At 48.5% G+C, this 18036-nt stretch overlaps 1 protein-coding gene across 2 annotated transcripts in view; it reads right to left on the bottom strand.

Moving 5' to 3' along the window:
* Positions 1 to 17574, bottom strand: part of LOC142588625 (uncharacterized protein CG3556) — a 148128-nt gene extending 130554 nt beyond the window's left edge. Inside the window, exon 1 of one of the 2 annotated variants that reach the window (XM_075700463.1) lies at positions 17338 to 17574. In XM_075700463.1, coding sequence (XP_075556578.1) covers positions 17338 to 17352 — 15 coding nt within the window. In that variant the 5' untranslated portion in view covers positions 17353 to 17574. The remainder of the gene's footprint in view (positions 1 to 17337) is intronic. The other variant, XM_075700461.1, reaches the window with a different exon arrangement.
* Positions 17575 to 18036: the final 462 nt, after the last annotated feature.

The raw sequence follows: 18036 nt of genomic DNA, 5'->3' as shown, positions 1-18036 counted from the left end.
GAGGCGAGCTCGCACTCGCATGACTTTCTGTACCGCACGCCGCGTTTTCCAGACCATCGGAAATATGAGCCACTTAAGGCTTTCGCATCGAAACCGGCCACGTCACCCGCAAGATACTTACCAACGATTGCACAACGTCCTGGCAATCAATAAAATAATATGTCGTATCCTCTAAGAGCTGCTTCTTACGCACAGCTGTTAGAGCTGTTGATGACGGCTCCACACTCTTAAAAAAGTATGCACCCTTTGGGGTGTATCTTGTCCAACAACAATAATTGCCTTGCTTGCGTTTATTTTTTTTTTCTTTTACCATGCGAGCCCGTTATTTCCAGGTCCCGAACGGCATGCGCGTTGACGACGTAACATAGCATTCTCGACAGGAAATTAGCGAGCGCAGATTTGTCAAGCAAGGAAACGCAAGCTAGAAGATGACGATTATTGTTGTGGGGCAGGACAAGACCCAAAGGGTGGAAACTTTTTTAAGAGTGTAAGAGCTGCCGTCTGCATATTGCATTTCAAAAGTTCGGCTAGAGGTTTCAGTTGACAATGTATAATGAATATGAAGGAATTAATACCCTACCGGTATGCAATATAATCGTAGTAAGCAGCTAATGACAAAATCTAAATTATTTCGAACGTGAAATCACATCCACAAATAAACTATTAAGTGAGGTATGAATCTCGTAGAGTACCACAGGGAAGAACAAACTATGGTGCCCGAACGATTTAATTTCAGGTGATACATTTTATTAACATTAACAAACACATAGAGAATCTTATTTATGAGAGCACTAGTTTTAAAGTTTACAAATACAGTGTTACGGAGGGGTTGCTGCTTAACAGAAAATAGTATATGTATCGAGCGTCAGTGCTATAATATGGTACCATTGAATCTGTGTCTTCCTAATTGGTTCAAGATCTTGTTACATTATGTCCACTTTCATGGGAAGTGGAGTTGCTGCTGACGGTCAAAGTCATGACTGCTTGCAAGGGGACGGGCCCGGTCAGGCACTTTGCTTTCATCCTAAAGTGTACTTGTTACAGTTTGAACGAAGTTTACTTCAGTCTATTAGTAGGGTTCTTAAAAATTTTAGCATACATGGGTTAACAACACTTAGTGTAGCCTCGTAAGAGAAATACTTACGCAAGCAGGGATTGTTTCCAATTATTGTTCTGGCAGGACAGCCACGGACGTTGCAGAAAGCTGCCAGTTCCTATAAGCGAACGCATGCAGCATTCAACGTTAGTACGATAAGTTCCCGTCAATCACTGTACAATGCTAGGCAATCTTGTTTCATTAATCTTCAGGGTGCATCAGAGAACTTAATTGCGTTGTTGATCCTCTACGATCTCCGCGCTTGAGCGGACATCCGGATGTGAGGAGCATCCCACGCAAATAAATAATGTAAATGGGTCTTTTTTTGTCCCATGGACACCGCGCAAAACTTTATACTTCACTCTCCTTAGAAATGAGAAAATATTCGGTATTCGATCCGATATTCCGAAGGCTGTTCTTCAAGAATATTCGGACATCCTATAGTGACAGTAAAAAAAAATCATAGAAGAGATTTCGCGCTCCTCCAAAAGAAGGGAAATAAGACACCCAAAGAAAAGGAAAGCACGGTGCGCCTTCCCTCCCCTTTTCAGGAAAACATTTCCCCTATACAGATGCGACTGGAAAAGGCAGTGCCCCCCCCCACACCCCCAATCCCAGTCGCTCTGCAGCCATGAGCGCGCCGACGCGTCACGCATGACACGCTTGGTCGCCAGGTTTGGGGAAACTGCTCAGAGAGCAAATGGGTCGTGCAAAGAGCGACTTGGAGACGGATTTACTTGAACACGAACGGAACGTGTGCTATAGTTGAAATATACATTGCGGGTTTGCAGCGCCGCAGAGGCAAAAAAGGACATGGGCATACTAAAGCGCTTCTACATCAATTGTTTTTATTCGAAGAAATCAAATATAAGGATCCGAGAAAAACGACACGAAACTAAATGGAAAAAATCAGCAGCGCAGAATTAGGTACACGTGAAAGACACTAAACGGCCGAACGCATGGAGAACCCCTCCGGCCTATATGCCGCTTTGCCATCTATTTGGCACCGGGTCGCAGTGAGCGAAGTGACAGCTTAAACAAATTAATTTCTTTGTTTCATAGCCATAGTGCATCTGAAGGAGAGCTGACGCAGCGGTTGTTTGGCCCGGAGCTATAATAATGTTCTTCGAAAATTCCCTTTTTCTTTTTCGCGGCGAGTTTCGCGCGAGAGCAGTCATTTAGGTAAATATCCGCGCTGCAAGGTCAGCAGGAGCAGTGGACAGAAACTGCACGTTTGTTTGTCGACATAAGTTGTTGTGCCCTCGCAGGCCGTCCAGTTGGCCCAGTGGTCGAAATTGGATACTCGACAGAAAATCGGTATGTTCTTCTGTTTCTCATTCAACAAGTTTTTCCGCGTGTCTTGCAGCGCAATTTTGCATTTCAGCCCCGGTATATTTATCTCTGTCGTTTTGGCGAGCTCATTTGGTATGTTACCTTTCGCCTTTTTTCCTTTCCCGGTTTCTCATTACAGGGTAGGCAACCGCAGTTATACTGTAGTTAACCTCCCTGGCTTTCATTTGCCTCTCTCTCTCTCTCTCTCTCTCTCTCTCTGTGTGTCTCATTAAAATTGTTCTTTCTTTTGTTATGGAATTTGGGTGGTACGGCCACGGTAAAGTAAAACGCTTACCCCAAGTTTCAGCCCCATTTTACGGCTTGGGGCACCACTCACGGCCAATGCGTCAGGGCTCATATGCAAGGCAGAGTGTCACAGGCCCGGTGCCTTCCGACGCCATGTGATGGATTAACGTTTTTTATAGCGTAGCTCTTAGGCGCCCGTTCCTGCAGCGAGCGGTGGCGTGGTAAAAGTTTGCTTTAATCCCCTTGCCACGCATTTACAAACTGCAATACCTTTGCCACTCAAAAGCATAACAGTTCGTTTTTTCACATATTCCTGAACACTAGTTCAGGTTACAGTCGTTTGTGCAGGTCGGTTGTCCTTAATAGCTCGTAGTGCCTCTGTCACCCTCTTCTGCAGTGGCTTGCTAGAAACGCTGCTGTGCTGTGTAAAGTCTGCGGAGATGGTGACCGGTTGTAGTCGTAGGTCTGTGCTCCCTGTCTCTCTGTATCTAGTTTCTTCTTAACTTTCCACTTTTTTCTCCTCCGTCATCCAGTGAAGGGTAGCAAACCGGATTTCTTGTTCCGGTTAAACTCGCTGCCTTCTCCGTTCATTGGGCTCTCTCACAGACAGTCGTGTCCTTCGTTAAGCGAAAAGCTGCCATGACATCATTGCATGCTTTTCGCTGCCACTGCCTAATGTTTTACTAAGTAGTCGTTGGTATGCGCAACCCTCGTAATGAATCCCTAAGTTTGCAAGGCTGATACTTTTCGCGTAAGTACATGCTAAGATAAAATTTTGAATTCATTAGGACACGCAAAAAATGTTGTAAACATGTTAAATATCTACGATGAAGAATTTCGACGAGAGATAAAGTTGAAGATAGTTAATACGAGCTTTTAAGTTGCAAGTTTCAGTAATCGTTACCGTGACGCGAAAAAAAAAGCAAACCATTCAAATATAAATCAATCGCAATTGACAGTAAGTCGCATAAAACATTTTTCGGGAACAATACCGCGTGTTTTATTGTAATGGCTGAGCGACCGGTTGTGCCATATAATATCCTCATATATCGGCAGTTATATAAAATTTCCCAAGTTGTTGAAGGCCCGAAAGAAAACAAAAACAAAAAAATTTCAACAAGGCTGATTCTTGGGCTAGTTGGTACAGTTTACTCATAATGGCAAAGCCTTTAGCGCAATTAAAAAAAAACAGGGACGTGACAAAACACGCAGGACAGCGCTCTGTTTCTGTCACGTCCCTGTATTTTTGAATTGCGCTAAAGGCTTTGCCATTATGAGTAAACCGTACCAGCTAGCCCAAGAATCAGCCTTGTTGAACTTCATTTCTATTACAGCGGGCGCTTTTCAATATGCTTAGCTCTGTCCTGTGGCTCTGTCACGTCCCTGTCTTTTTGAATTGCGCTAAAGGCTTTGCCATTATACATAAAAAAAGTTGTTTTAACGAAATGCTTGTAGCATTGCAAAGTTCTTCAAAAGCCTAGCATAACGAAATAAAGAAGTACGGACACAGGTCCATGCATGGAGATATTTCCAGCGATTATGGAAAGACGTTAAAATTGCGTAATAGTTAATTCAGCTTTTTTATTTGACTAAGAGATTCTCAGTAGCTTTCGCAATTTTCATTTGGCGAATATTCGTATTTCCATGGCGAACACTTATAGTTTCCTTGTCGCCACGTTGATCACAAGCTGTGGTGTCGCTGTCCATCTGCGGATGTGTAGGAATTGATGATCGCCACACCCAACACCATAATCTAATCGGGGTAATCTTGACGGAAACCGAAAGCTTCAGGTAGGGTTCAGTGACTGTAGGCCGGCATGCATGCGGTTCATTCCACTGTGGTATCCAACATTAGAGTGCAAATATTCTTAACTTTCGTGGAGTGCTCCTGCTTGAAAACGGGATCGATGAATGCCGGTCTTTTCTGTGGGATTATCTAACAGCTTCATCTGCACTTTTTTTCACTTTTTGTTTTCTTCTTTCTCTTTCCCTTTAGCCCTTTCCCCAGCACAGTGTAGCCAGACGGTACTTAGACTGGCTCTGTCCTGTGTCTCTGTCACATCCCTGCCTTATTGAATTCCGCTAAAGGCTTTGCCATTGTACAGAAAAAAGTTCTTTTAACGAAATGTTTGTAAGCATTGCAAAGTTCTTGAAAAGCCTAGCATAACCAAATAAAGAAGTACGGACACAGGATGCAGATATTTCGAGCGATTACGGAAAGACGTTAAAATTGCATAATAGTTATTTGTCCCTGCTTTTCCTCCCCCTTTTGTCTCTCTCTCTCTCTTTCTCTTCATCGGCACTTTCATCACCGATACTACCCTGATGACTTGGTAGCCATTCCAGAGTCCCCCCTAAGCCAGGCAATGTGTAGCCTCTGTAATGTCAAACATGAACTGTCTATGGGGACCCACGCCGCAAAGTTGACAGTAAACACTGCGGTGCCGCCTTCGAGTCGTAGAAAATGGGCCGTTGGAGTGGCTGTTAATCGTTAATAAAACGAAATTCGAAACCAAGGTTTTCAAGTTCTGCCGCATTGTATGTTGTCATGTGAGAGGTTTCGAACTGGACAATGGTGGCTTGTCCTGATAGAATTGTTCGGTGGGAGTGAGCCGTCGGTATATACTGCTACGGAACAGCCGCCACAGTGTGGCTGCACTGAGGAGAAAGAAGACGACGTGGCCCCGCTTGATATAGCGTCGCCATTTTTGCCACCGTTGGTCTACGTGTAAATATATTGTCACGTGGTGGTGACGTTGAAGAACACAGTAGCAATACTGTGAACGACAAAACTAAATTTTATTGGGCGAACCTGTGCCCACAAAACAGGCTACACATATAGCACAATGATAGCGGCGAACACGGTCGGCGATCGTCGAAAATCTGATGAACGGGTCAAGCGCGTCGGCTTTTATACATCAATCGTCGAATGTCCCGGACTAATCGTTGGGACCCGCGTGCCTTCCACAAAGTTCTACACCATTCGCGTCAGGCGATGAAATCAGATAACATAAGGTTCGGCGACAACAGACAGCGAATGGAAGCATCGATAACTTTCCAGAAACTTCGGATACATGCAGGCGCGTCCCGCGCTGTGAGATAACATTTGTTAGGCGGCGAAACGTGGTCGCCCGATAAAGATAAGTACACGTGTTAATATTGTAAATAGACTTGTACATCAGCTACACGGAACATTAATTTGGTGGAGGTGGACGTTCCCAGTACCCGTCATGGAGCTGCGCAGCGGTCGCAACGGTGACAGTGCAACTTCGGCTCCTGCTGGCGGCACTTCATCTACGCAACCGTCTCCGCCTGCAGCCCCGACCTACATCGCCGTTTCGCCCCGTCGTGATCCTGGTGTTTTCAACGGAGTCGGCAGTCCTGGTGTTGACGACCGGCTCCGCTTATACGAACGTGTCAGCACCAGTCACAGGTGGGATCCAACTATTATGCTTGCGAACGTTCTTTTTTACCTCGACGGAGCTCCACTTGCATGGTTCCAGACTCACGAAGAGGAGATCTCGAGCTGGGATCTCTTCAAAGAGAAGCTCCGCGACCTTTTCGGCAATCAATTCCGTCGTCAAGTCAATGCCAAGAAAGCCCTTGCCACACGTGTACAGACGTCGACCGAGTCCTACGTGTCCTACATTCTCGACGTCTTGCCCCTTTGTGCCAAGGCCGACCCGACTATGTCTGAGGACGATAAGGTTAATCACATCCTCAAAGGCATTGCTGACGACGCCTTCAATTTACTGGCGTTTATGAACCTCACAAGCATCGATACGATCCTCAAAGAGTGTCGCCGTCTTGAGCATGCTAAAAGCCGCCGGGTATCCCAGCCCATCACACGACTTCCCAACACAGCTGCTACGTCATCCTGTGACAACCTCTTCCACCAACCGTCGCGATGTGACAACTTGACCCGCATCATTCGTCGTGAGGTCGAAGCGGCACAACCGGCGGCCCCTTCATTCCCGTCACCTGATCATTCTCCGGTGACAATCTCCTTGATCCAGGCCGTCGTCCGTCAAGAGTTGTCCAATGTCGGCCTGCAATCCATTCGTTCCTTAGGCTCGGAACCTCTTTCTCCACGCACGTCCCCACCGCGCCCTTCTTACTCCTCTTATGGACAGCGTAACCCCTCCGAATGGCGAACCGTTCTGTTTTAACTACCGACGCATAGGACATGTCGCTCGCCACTGCCGCAGCCGCTGGACTTCTCCGGTGCACTATTCTCCTGATTGCCACCCTCGCCCCTCTAGCGTGTACTTTTCCTTCGCCCCTTCTATGCCCGCTCCATCATCTCTGACCTTGCGACACCTCTGACACGACCCCGCTACTCCCGCTCGCCTTCTCCCTCCCGTCGTCAATCTCGTTCGAGCCCGTCACGCCGTACTCCTTCTCCGACCTACTCGCCGCACCCCCGACCGGAAAACTGGACAGTTCAGCTTCTGGAGGTGAAGCTGCAATGACGAAATTGGCAAGAAATCCTCGCTCACTTTACCCACGAACAAGAATCTTTTGGACGTTCTCGTCGACAATGTTCCTGCGTGCGCGTTGACTGACACCGGGGCGCATGTGTCCATTATGAGTGCTACCCTTCGCCGTCGGCTCAAGAAAGTTCTGACGCCAGCCCCGGACCGAGTTTTACAAGTCGCCGACGGAGGGACTGTCGCTATTGTTGGCATGTGCTCTGCCCGCCTCACCATTGCTGAGAAACAAACCGTCGTTCTCTTCACCGTCATCGAGCATTACCCTCACGAACTCATTCTCGGTATGGATTTCCTTGCCAATCATTCTACCCTCATTGACTGTTCGGCCGGCTCACTTCGCCTTGACTTGCCTCTTCTTGCCGACCATGTGGACCCGCCTCCAAGCCGTTTCAGCTGCATGGATTTTATTCGCCTACCGCCTCAATCTGTGACACCCGTTGACTTGTTGCCCTCACCAGTTGTACCTGACGTATAATTACTTGGTCGCACCAATTCCGGCAGTTATACTTACACATGGTGTTACCGTGCCACACACTGTGCTGACAATTACTGGTAACCGCACCTGCCTTCCCCTTGTCAATTTCGCGCTAACAGCGCAAGTTCTGCCTCAGGGGATTTCATTGGCTATAATTAGCGCTTTGCAGGATGGTGAGATCGAGCCGTTCACAGTGGAAGATCGTCACAGCTCAGCCCATACCTTGACGTCATCGCACGGTACTGACGTCGATATTGAGAAGATAGTTTCCTTTGACCTTACACCTGTTCCAGCTGAAGCTCTTTGCCGCGTTCTTGAAGGCTATCGCAACATTTTTGACTTTGACAATCGTCCCTTAGGTCAAACGTTCGTCGTGACCCATCGCATAAACACTGGCGATGCGAACCCTATTCACCGACGTCCACATCGTGTTTCTGCATCCGAACGAGCTGTTATCCAACAGGAAGTCTAAAAGATGCTTGCAAAGGACATTATCGAGCCTTCTTGTAGTCCCTGGGCTTCTCCCGTCGTACTTGTCAAAAAGAAGGATGGAATGTGGCGTTTTTGTGTAGATTATCGCCACCTAAACAAAATCACAAAAAACGACGTGTACCCTCTGCCACGTATTGATGACGCTCTAGACTGCCTGTACGGTGCCACCTATTTTTGTTCTATCGACTTACGGTCCGGCTACTGGCAGATATCCGTCGACGACAAGGACCGAGAGAAGACTGCATTTATTACCCCTGACGGCCTTTAACAGTTCAAGGTCATGCCTTTCGATCTCTGTAACGCGCCCGCCACCTTCGAACGAAATATGGACTCTTTGCTTCAGGGGTTCAAGTGGTCCACCTGTTTGTGCTATCTGGACGACGTCATCGTTTATTCGCCCACATTTGACACGCATCTAGACCGCCTTTCAGCGATTCTTGACGTGTTCCGCCGCGCCTGTCTCCAGTTGAACTCGTCAAAATGTCACTTCACTCGCCGCCAAATCACCGTCCTTGGACACCTCGTGGACGCCAGGGGCGTGCGACCTGATCCGGACAAAATTCGCGCCGCTACGAACTTTCCTGTTCCGAAGTCTACCAAGGTCGTTCGTAGTTTCGTAGGGCTGTGCTCTTATTTCCGACGCTTTGTGAAGGATTTTGCGACCAGCGCACGTCCCCTTACCGACCTCTTGAAGAAAGACGCCCTATTTTCTTGGGGACCTAACCATGCCGCATCTTTTTCGCAGCTCACTACTGTCCTTACCACGCCTCCAATTCTGGCCCATTTAGACCCGTCTGCCCCAACGGAAGTTCGAACTGATGCCAGTGGTCACGGCATAGGAGCAGTGTTAGCACAACGCCAGCGTGGACATGATCGCGTTATAGCCAGTGCCAGCCGACTTCTATCACCCGCCGAGCGAAATTATTCAATCACAGAGCGCGAGTGCCTCGCTCTTGTGTGGGCTGTTGCCAAGTTTCGTCCGTACTTGTATGGGCACCCCTTCTGTGTCATCACTGATCACCACGCGCTCTGCTGGCTATCCTCGCTCAAGAACCCCACGGGACGACTCGCTCGCGGGGCGTTACGCCTGCAAGAATATACCTTCTCCGTGGTATATAAGACGGGACGCTTGCACCAGGATGCCGATTGTTTATCCCGCTACCCCGTGGACGACCCGGCTGATGCGGACACCATCGCTTGCGTTTTCTCTGTGTCCCAGTTGGTTGAAATCGGCAACGAGCAACGCCGCGATCCTTCATTACGAGCCCTCATCGACCATCTGGAGTCAACGCCTGGCGACGCCTCTCTCCGGATGTTTCTCCTTAAAGAGAGGACACTATACCGCCGCAATCTCGATCCACACGGCCTTGACCTTCTGCTCGTAGTTCCATCACACCTGAGTTCGACTGTCCTCCAACAACTTCACGACGCTCCCGTGGCTGGACACTTGGGCGTCTCGCGCACGTACGACCGTGTACCCCGTCGATTCTTTTGGCCAGGTCTCGCCCGCTCCGTGCGGCGCTACGTTGCCACTTGTGAGCCCTGTCAGCGCCGGAAGAAGCCCCCCGCACCTCCAGCTGGATGTCCCCAGCCGATTGATATCCCACCGGAACCCTTTTTCCATGTTGGTCTAGACCTTCTTGGACCGTTTCCTCTCTCGGGCTCCGGAAATAAATGGGTCGCCGGCACTACTGATTATGCTACGCGGTACGCAATCACCAGAGCCCTCCCGACAAGTTGTGCTACTGACGTTGCTGACTTTCTGCTCTATGACATCATTTTAGTGCACGGCGCTCCGCGCCAGTTACTCACTGAGCGTGGCCGCAGCTTTCTGTCGGCAGTCGTGGAGGACATCCTCCGCTCCTGCTCGACTAAGCACAAGTTCATCACGTCCTACCAGCCACAGACCAACGGCCTCACGGAGCGCCTCAACCGGACCATCACCGACATGCTATCCAAGTACGTTGCGACCGACCACCACGACTGGGATCTTCACTTACCATATGTGACGTTCGCGCATAATTCATCGCGTCACGACACCGCCGGCTATACAACATTCTATCTCCTATATGGCCGAGAAGCCGGGTTGCCCTTAGGCACTTTGTTGCCCTCGGCCGCACGTTCAGCCACTGAATACGCCCGCGACGCGACCGCACATGCCGACCACGCGCGCCAGCTCGCCCGCACCCGTCTCGAGGCCTCGCAGGAGCATCAGAGACGCCTCTATGATTGCCACCATCGCGACGTACACTTTAGTCCAGGTTCTCTGGTGCTTCTCTGGTCACCCATTCGACGTGTGGGCCTTTCCAAAAAGCTGCTGTCGCGCTACACTGGCCCATACCATGTGGTGCGACAAGTGACCGATGTCACGTATGAAGTCATCCCCGCCAACCTCTCAGCGTCATCGTCGGCTGCAAGTGACATCGTTAACGTGGCGAGACTAAAGTCATACCACACACCTTTCACCGCGGATGTGTAGATTAAGCACCGGGACGGTGCTTCTACTGCCGGTGGTGATGCTACGGAACAGCCACCACAGTGTGGCTGCACTGAGGAGAAAGACGACGACGTGGCCCTGCTTGATATAGCGTCGCCATCTTTGCCACCGTTGGTCTACGTGTAAATATATTGTAAATAGACTTGTACATAAGCTACACGTAACAATAGTATAGGGTGTCCCAGCTAACGTTAGCCAAAGTGTTCAAAGAAAAAAACTGTTAAAGAACATCGTGCAAGATACAATTTTAAGCTTTATGGTGTTCATTTGTCAGACCTCTGATGAGCCATCATCAAAGATCTTATGATTGTACCTTCGATTGTGTGCGTTTTCTTTGTTCTTGTCGTTGAACGTCTTGGCTAGCGTTAGCTGGGACACACGGTACATGTGTGCGTGTAGGCGCTGTACATACCATGCAAAAGGAGTAAAATAAAGAACTTGAGCGCCGGCGATCCCAAACGTGTTACATATTTCTGGAAATCTCGTATACTGTGATGCACGAGGCGCTACATGAGGAATCAAAAGGAGTCAGAGGCCTCCCTGTGGATGTGAAACAGAATGGTAACTATTCACAGTCAGCTGATACCGTTTTGCAAAACGAGGTGCGTGGCCTCTCTGCAGATAAAGAGTCTAAATGGTAGCAAATAGTGCAGGCAAGGTGTCTTCTCTGTAGCCTTGGTGCGTCAACTGGTCCTGTTGAGGTGGTCTCGAGTGATTTCAATAACTGCCACTGGTAACGCACTTCGATGAAAGCCCAGCCGAAATCGAAGAGCCTAATTGTACGTAGGCTTCCTTCAATTACGTTGATAAATCCAATCAAGTTGTACCGCCAATGCACACAGAATATGTAGCACGCACCCCAAGCGCTGTCGACTTGGGGGCGAGTCGTAACAAGAGACAGTTACAGCTCTTCTGGTAGTGGACGTACGTTGACAGATTTATGACATTCTCATCGGTGAGCGGCCACGCTCGAAGACTGCCATGGCGCCTTGGTAGATATTGTGGTACTCCATGTGCCACTACAGATGTGCAATCATATCATGAGAAGCTAACAAGCCAGGTGTGCAAGGATCATCCCCTCCATCACTTTCCTCACACAGCTAGACATTGGGATTGGCCGGTATCATGTATGCTACGAGTGGAGTTGCCGGGCTTGAGAAGTAGAACTAGGCGACCAGACTTCTAGCTAGGCCAACTCTACATGAAGTATTGCAGATATGAAGTAGGAGGCGCTTCGCCCGTTCACCAAGATCACACAAGGCTTTGTATGCAAGCCCTGTAGAGGATGTACATGGACAGAAAATTTTGTAGGACCTATTACGCATGATTCTTATGTGCTGCATTTTGTTACAAATCTTGAGCCAATATTTATCTCTGCGAAGCGATGAGGAGTAGCCAGTGCTATCTAGAGGCGCTAACCTCTCCTATTACATCACACCGATAAAAACAAAAAGGGTAATGATGCCAAATGCAGAAAGGTAGGCCTGAGGTGTACTCCTCTAGTCAGCTACTCTGCGCTTGGGAAAGGGAAAGAGGGAAAGAAAGAGAAGTATAGTGGGTGGCGATGGAGCCAGAAAGAAATTGCAGATGCTGTACAGTTTTCGCAAAAAGTGTACGGGCTACGTTACCTACGAAGGCAAGGCTGTCTAAGACATATTTAAAGGAATACCTATGGTACGCGGTAAGTTCCAACGCCCTCGAGAACCTTCGATCTCATCATCATGTGGTCTGTGTGTCAGGAGAGCCGCTCCGAGCACAGCTCCACACAGCTGAAAGAAAAACATATATGGTGGAAGCTTGGGGTGGTCCATGTAAGCTTTTGAGAAAAGTAGGACATACGTCTACAGAAAGCCCGTGCCGCCTTGAGTTATTGGACAGAAAATGATAGGTGCAACGGGGATCACTGCAACAAAGGCTTCGAGCCTTTGTCGCATTTCTGCCGAGTCTGTGATTACCTTCTGTGAGTCTGGTGGCTCACTCACACAAGGCAATTCACCACTTTTACTTGAGCTTATCTGAAAGCCCTGGATTGCCTTTTGTGTTAGTCTGGCATTTCTTTTGTCGACCATCGACTTCCGTACCTTCATTCAGAACGCCAAGAAATTTCTCAAAGCGAGAATTCTATGAATTTCAAAGAACATGTTTGAGTGTAGGCGAGGTTCGTGCACTGTTCTTTATATAGTTTTGTCGCAGCACCGATGTGTCGATGCGCCGACGACGATGAAGTCCGCCAAGGCGAGAGCCCTGGGGTGTTGGAAAAATAAAGTAGTTGGTTCTTGCATTTCAACGTCGCAGCACCGTTTTCCTGCTCCGCCATAGTAGTAACTCCGGACCATGTAAGACAACGTTCTAGGAGTTTCCACCAGGCCACTACCAAGCACCGACTCAACCGAGTCCCCGACCCCGTTAATGAATCACTACGCAGTACGACTACCTCCATTCTGGCCTGACCATCCGGACTTTTGGTTTATTCATGTAGAGGGCCGTATTCATGTAGAGACGCCCAGAATCAGCAAAATAATAGCGTTTAAATTCTTTTGTGCAATCTGTGCAAGAAAAAAAAAAGAATGCGGTGTTTTACTAGCCAAAACCACGATTTCATTATGAGGCACGCCGTAGTGTGGGACTCAGAAATATTGGACCACCTGGGGGTTCCTTAACGTGCACCTAAACCTAAGTACACGGGTCTTTTCGCCCCCATCGAAATGCGGGCGCCATGGCCGGGATTCGATCGTGCCACCTCGTGTTGAGCAGCCTAACACCATAGCCACTAAGCAACCACTGCAGGTCCGGTTTGTGCAATGTGAAGCGAATAGGGTGGTCGGAATACAGCGAATGATCTTGCACGGCTCTAGAAAAAGATTACAACGGATATCAATATTGATTCTTAAAATGAAGGGCTAGCGTGTAGAAAGATCGTGGTGGTGTTGGAGTGATGGTAGAGCAGTACTCCAGATGGGCAGCGGCGCGTACGCCAGTCAAACCGTGTGGGATGTCTGTCATCGCGTGTGGTTACAAGACAACACCGGGCCGCCTGCAATAGTATGTTCTCAAGATCAAGTGGAAGTCTAAATGCACTGAGAAATTGGGACCTGATACCTACTGTTGGCTGTAATTGAGTTAACCCAATCAGAGACTCAGTATTCTGCTAGCTTTTTTTTAATCGTAAGGCAGACGTAGTAAATATCGTCATGAGGTAGTATCGGCTAAAGAACGCAAATGAGGTTACCGTGAAGAAACACGAGAATTTTTACGTTCGTAGCATTGGTTGATAAGACAAAATGTCTCGTAGCCTCGTAGCCCGATTGAGGTCCAAGTTCTGCGCTCGCAGATTGCAATTGGATGCCTATTGGCATGGTAGAAAAGGCGTAAGTAGGCACTGCGTGATCTGAGTTCTCGGGATTTCCGCTGATAAATTGCTGCTTCTCGACTTTCCTCTTGAAAACATGGTTCCTGGTGAGCCATTCTTCTATTCAATGGTTGCTAGCAACACAATAAATGAGTCCAGCGCTTTCAAACATGTCCTTATTAATAACATTGTATGTAAGCGCATTAGAAATACACGCATAGCATTTATTAAAACCGTTAATGGTGACACAATCTGGCGATCCACAATTCGCATCCCACCAAAAGGAGGAGCGTGCTACGTATGAAGCTGCATGACGGGTCATGCACCCGCAAGCCGAGGCCATTCTTGTGCATAGACAGATTTCGCAGCTTCCTTTGCCCATCAACCTCGTCCTTGTTGCGCTTGAAAGTAAATTAATATAACTGGAAATGCACATGACAAGAACAGGAAGGAGAAATTTTAACGGTGGCGATGACGACAGCTGTCGTCATCAACGTCAAGTCGTCGTCGTTATCATGCCATCACCAGGCCGCCTCCTATGTGTTTGTTTTCACGCTTGCCATTGGGCGAAGAGAAAGAAAACTGCCGCTGCACTGCTGACGCTGTAGGCAATCCAGGCCCCAGCAAATGGGCTTATAATATAACACGGCCTTTTGACCCACAAAACAGTGCTCATCAGTGCACCTCGTTACTCCGTACTCAAAGAATTGATCACCACCATATTAGCGCGCATATATATATATATATATATATATATATATATATACATATATATTTAAACCCTGATATTCTTTCAGTGCATCTTATAGAAGCCTACAAAATTCACTTGTATTATACCACTGCCGTTCAATTACCCTCCCGGACATATATCACCTGGAAGGAAAGCCCAAAATAATTCGTTCAATAAACACACTAATTACATCAATTTCCTTCTTCATTAAAACATTTACGGCACATGCTTACAATGAAAAGTTGAAGGGAATTGTCATAAAAGTCTAGTTGCGCGTCTATACACTACAACATGGCCATATAGGCCGAAATGATTGTTGTGAAGTTATTCCCTCAATTCACCTCCTTAGGCACACTGGACAGCAAAGCGCGGGTCGCGGTCGAGCCATCCCTGTGACGTGGTATTGTGGCGTAACACGAACCTTGGCCATTTCGCGCGGAAAAGCGGCCCGATTGTCCTCTGCTTTCTAAGCGACTGTGCCTTGAATCGCAAGCGGCGTAAAGCGCCAATCGACACCAGCTCTTGCGAAGAGGGATGCTTTATTTTACACCACCATTCTACGTTACAGAAGAATTGGACGGAGAGCCGCACTGCGCGGTCCCGCGTGCGTGGTAAAGTTAGTTGAACTTTTATGACGATTTCCTGCAATTTTGAGAAATAAGTATGCGCCGTAAAGCATGTAATTATTAAGTCAATTGATGTAGTTAGATTAATTAGTGAATCGATGTTGTTCGCTTTTATTGCCAAATGGTTTGTTCGCTGGCAGTTATTTCTGCTGTGACGTAAGGCAGCGGCTCCATCAACCAATGTTCTCAACTTCAAATTGGAATTCAAAAGAGCGCATTTAGGCTGGTGTGCTGCCGCCTAAAAAGTTACGGGCCAATGACAGGACTGTGACCGGGCTATCTTGGTTCAACTGCCGCGATGGAAGCATCACTGGCGCAAATGGTGCGGTGCCAATCCCTGCGTCATTCCCTTGCCACTTTTTTAAGTGACAGCACACTAGTTAAATTCGCTGTTATTTCATACGCGGCACGTTTGAGAGCACTCCCATCGCGGCGCGCAAGCAGACATGTGTCATGAGGCAAGTTTTGTTTTTTGTTTTTTTCATATTTCAATGGTTTCGCTTTGAACGCAGAAAAAATAATTACGTAACAAGTCAAAATTACTGCCACATTAGATGTTTCCCAGAACGCTCTACAACGTTTTTAGGGGAAGTTTTGCTCTGAAGTTATTGCTTGCGAGGTTGCTTAATTGTTATCGATTATAATTATGCTATTAAGCAGGACATAAAGAATAGTGACACTTGCTCCATGCAATAGCTAACAACGTGCCTGTGGTCGCGTCCTCCAAGAGTGCTTTGGCACGTTTGAAACATTAGCTAAGGTGGGCCTTACGTCGCAAAAAGCTCTTACACGCGAGTTCTTCGCTAGAGATCATTCCCGCCAATCCTGACGCTGGACATGTTATTTAGGGAAGGCGACCGACCAATGGCAAAGAGCCCTTACGAACGAAAAGATTTGTGGATTTAGCACCTACAGTTATTAGTGGTAGAACTCCCAAAGACCTTCGGAAGTATGGGTAGGAGCTGTTTGCGATTGACAGGCTGTCTTCACTAATGTTATGTTCAACATTGCGACTGACTGGCAGCTTCTCCTATGAACGCTTCTAACGTAAGAGCATTTTTGTGACTACGGCAGCAGGACGCGCGGACAACGGAGCGATTATATCGCAATTCCTTTCTGCGCTAGCTTCGTCAGGGAACCAGCCAGCGTTCATCTCACGCTTTCGTTATCACCATGATCAGCCGGCCGTGAGTGGCAGATGACAAGAAAGGTAGAGAATCGAGCGAAAAGGATCATTACATTATATATACCCCCCGGGAAACATCCTCTTTCTGTAGTCGTTGACGGATCAAAATGCAGCGTTGCATATAATTTCCTCCGAATGAAGAAACTTTCTATCTGCATAGCCAAGAAAATTGAGAACCAATACAGTTCAGGATTGCAGCGTTCCTTGACTAGAGCTATTGCTCGTAGTCTTATACAGGTTGAAACTTGCGCACGCGCTGTCAGTTAATACGTTGGGTGAACCTCGATTATTTTGCGGTCCGTCCTTTTTGCCGCTGTTTGCTCGGATTTTCTTGCGGCATAGTTGAAACTAGAGATTGTCGAGGCACAATATCAGGCGCGAATATTGAAATAAGAACGCAAGAGGGGTTCACCACCCCACGGAAGAGCTACGAACTCGACATCGGCTCCCAACCAATTCCAGCCGTCTTTCGGGGCCGTAATGCGCCGCCAAGCACCTCCTCGTGCGTCCGACGCATTCGGCGCCGAGCAACAGCGCCCCAAGCGCTGTCGCCGCCGTCCGCGGCGGTAATTGGCGCTCGAGTGGCGCGTCAGACCGCGAGGCGCCCTCGTTTAAGCGCCTTTCTCGCTCTCGTGCGGCCGGAGGCCAAAAAAAGAAAAAGAAAATAATGCGTTACGTTGGGAGCCCATCGCGCCAAAACCTAATCCTGTTTGAGCCAGGCGAAAGCGAAAAGTGCGATTCGGGCGGAAATCGGGGTTCCGGCAAGCAGCGCGCACGAGAGAAGAAATCACGAATGTCACGACGACGCCACTCACCGAGCTGAAAGCCATTCACGGCCAGCGGCGGTACAATACAGAGGAGGGCCAACAGTAGGGATCGCTGGGGCGCCGGGGCACCAGCGGGATCGTGGCGGCTTCCTTTCATGATGTCTCTCTGTGCGCGCAGTGGAGCCCCGCGGATCGAGCCAGTTTCCCTGCTGTCAAGTGAACGGCGCTTCGAGGGCCAGCGAGACTCGTCCCCTTATCAGATCTCTGCTGCGAACTGAGAAGCGGAACCCGTCGCCCGCGCGATAGGAGATGCTCCCACTGCTTGGAGTGTCTCCCTGCATCGGTCCCCCTCTTCTTTTTTTTGCTGTTGTTATTACGCCTTGTTTTGCCATCCCCTTCGGAGGCGCGATTCTGCGTAGATGTGCCAACGGCAGGGTGTCGTCGTCCGGCGTCAGGAAACTCGTTTAAACGCGAGATGTCGTTGGCCCCTAGCACCACACACACACACACACACACACACACGCACACACACACACACACACACATATTCGCACGCGCACACATGTATACGCACATGCACCACATACACACGTACACACACGCAGACTAACGTACGCACACACACACACACACACAAACACACACACACACACACACACACACTCTCCACAAACACACTCACTACATACACGCGTGCATACACACACATGCAGACACGACACAAGGGCGCGATTATCACATGTCCCA

This window comes from Dermacentor variabilis, chromosome 1, assembly GCF_050947875.1.
Source record: "Dermacentor variabilis isolate Ectoservices chromosome 1, ASM5094787v1, whole genome shotgun sequence".
Classification (NCBI taxonomy): domain Eukaryota; kingdom Metazoa; phylum Arthropoda; class Arachnida; order Ixodida; family Ixodidae; genus Dermacentor; species Dermacentor variabilis.
This window is presented reverse-complemented; position numbering and strand designations above follow the sequence as displayed.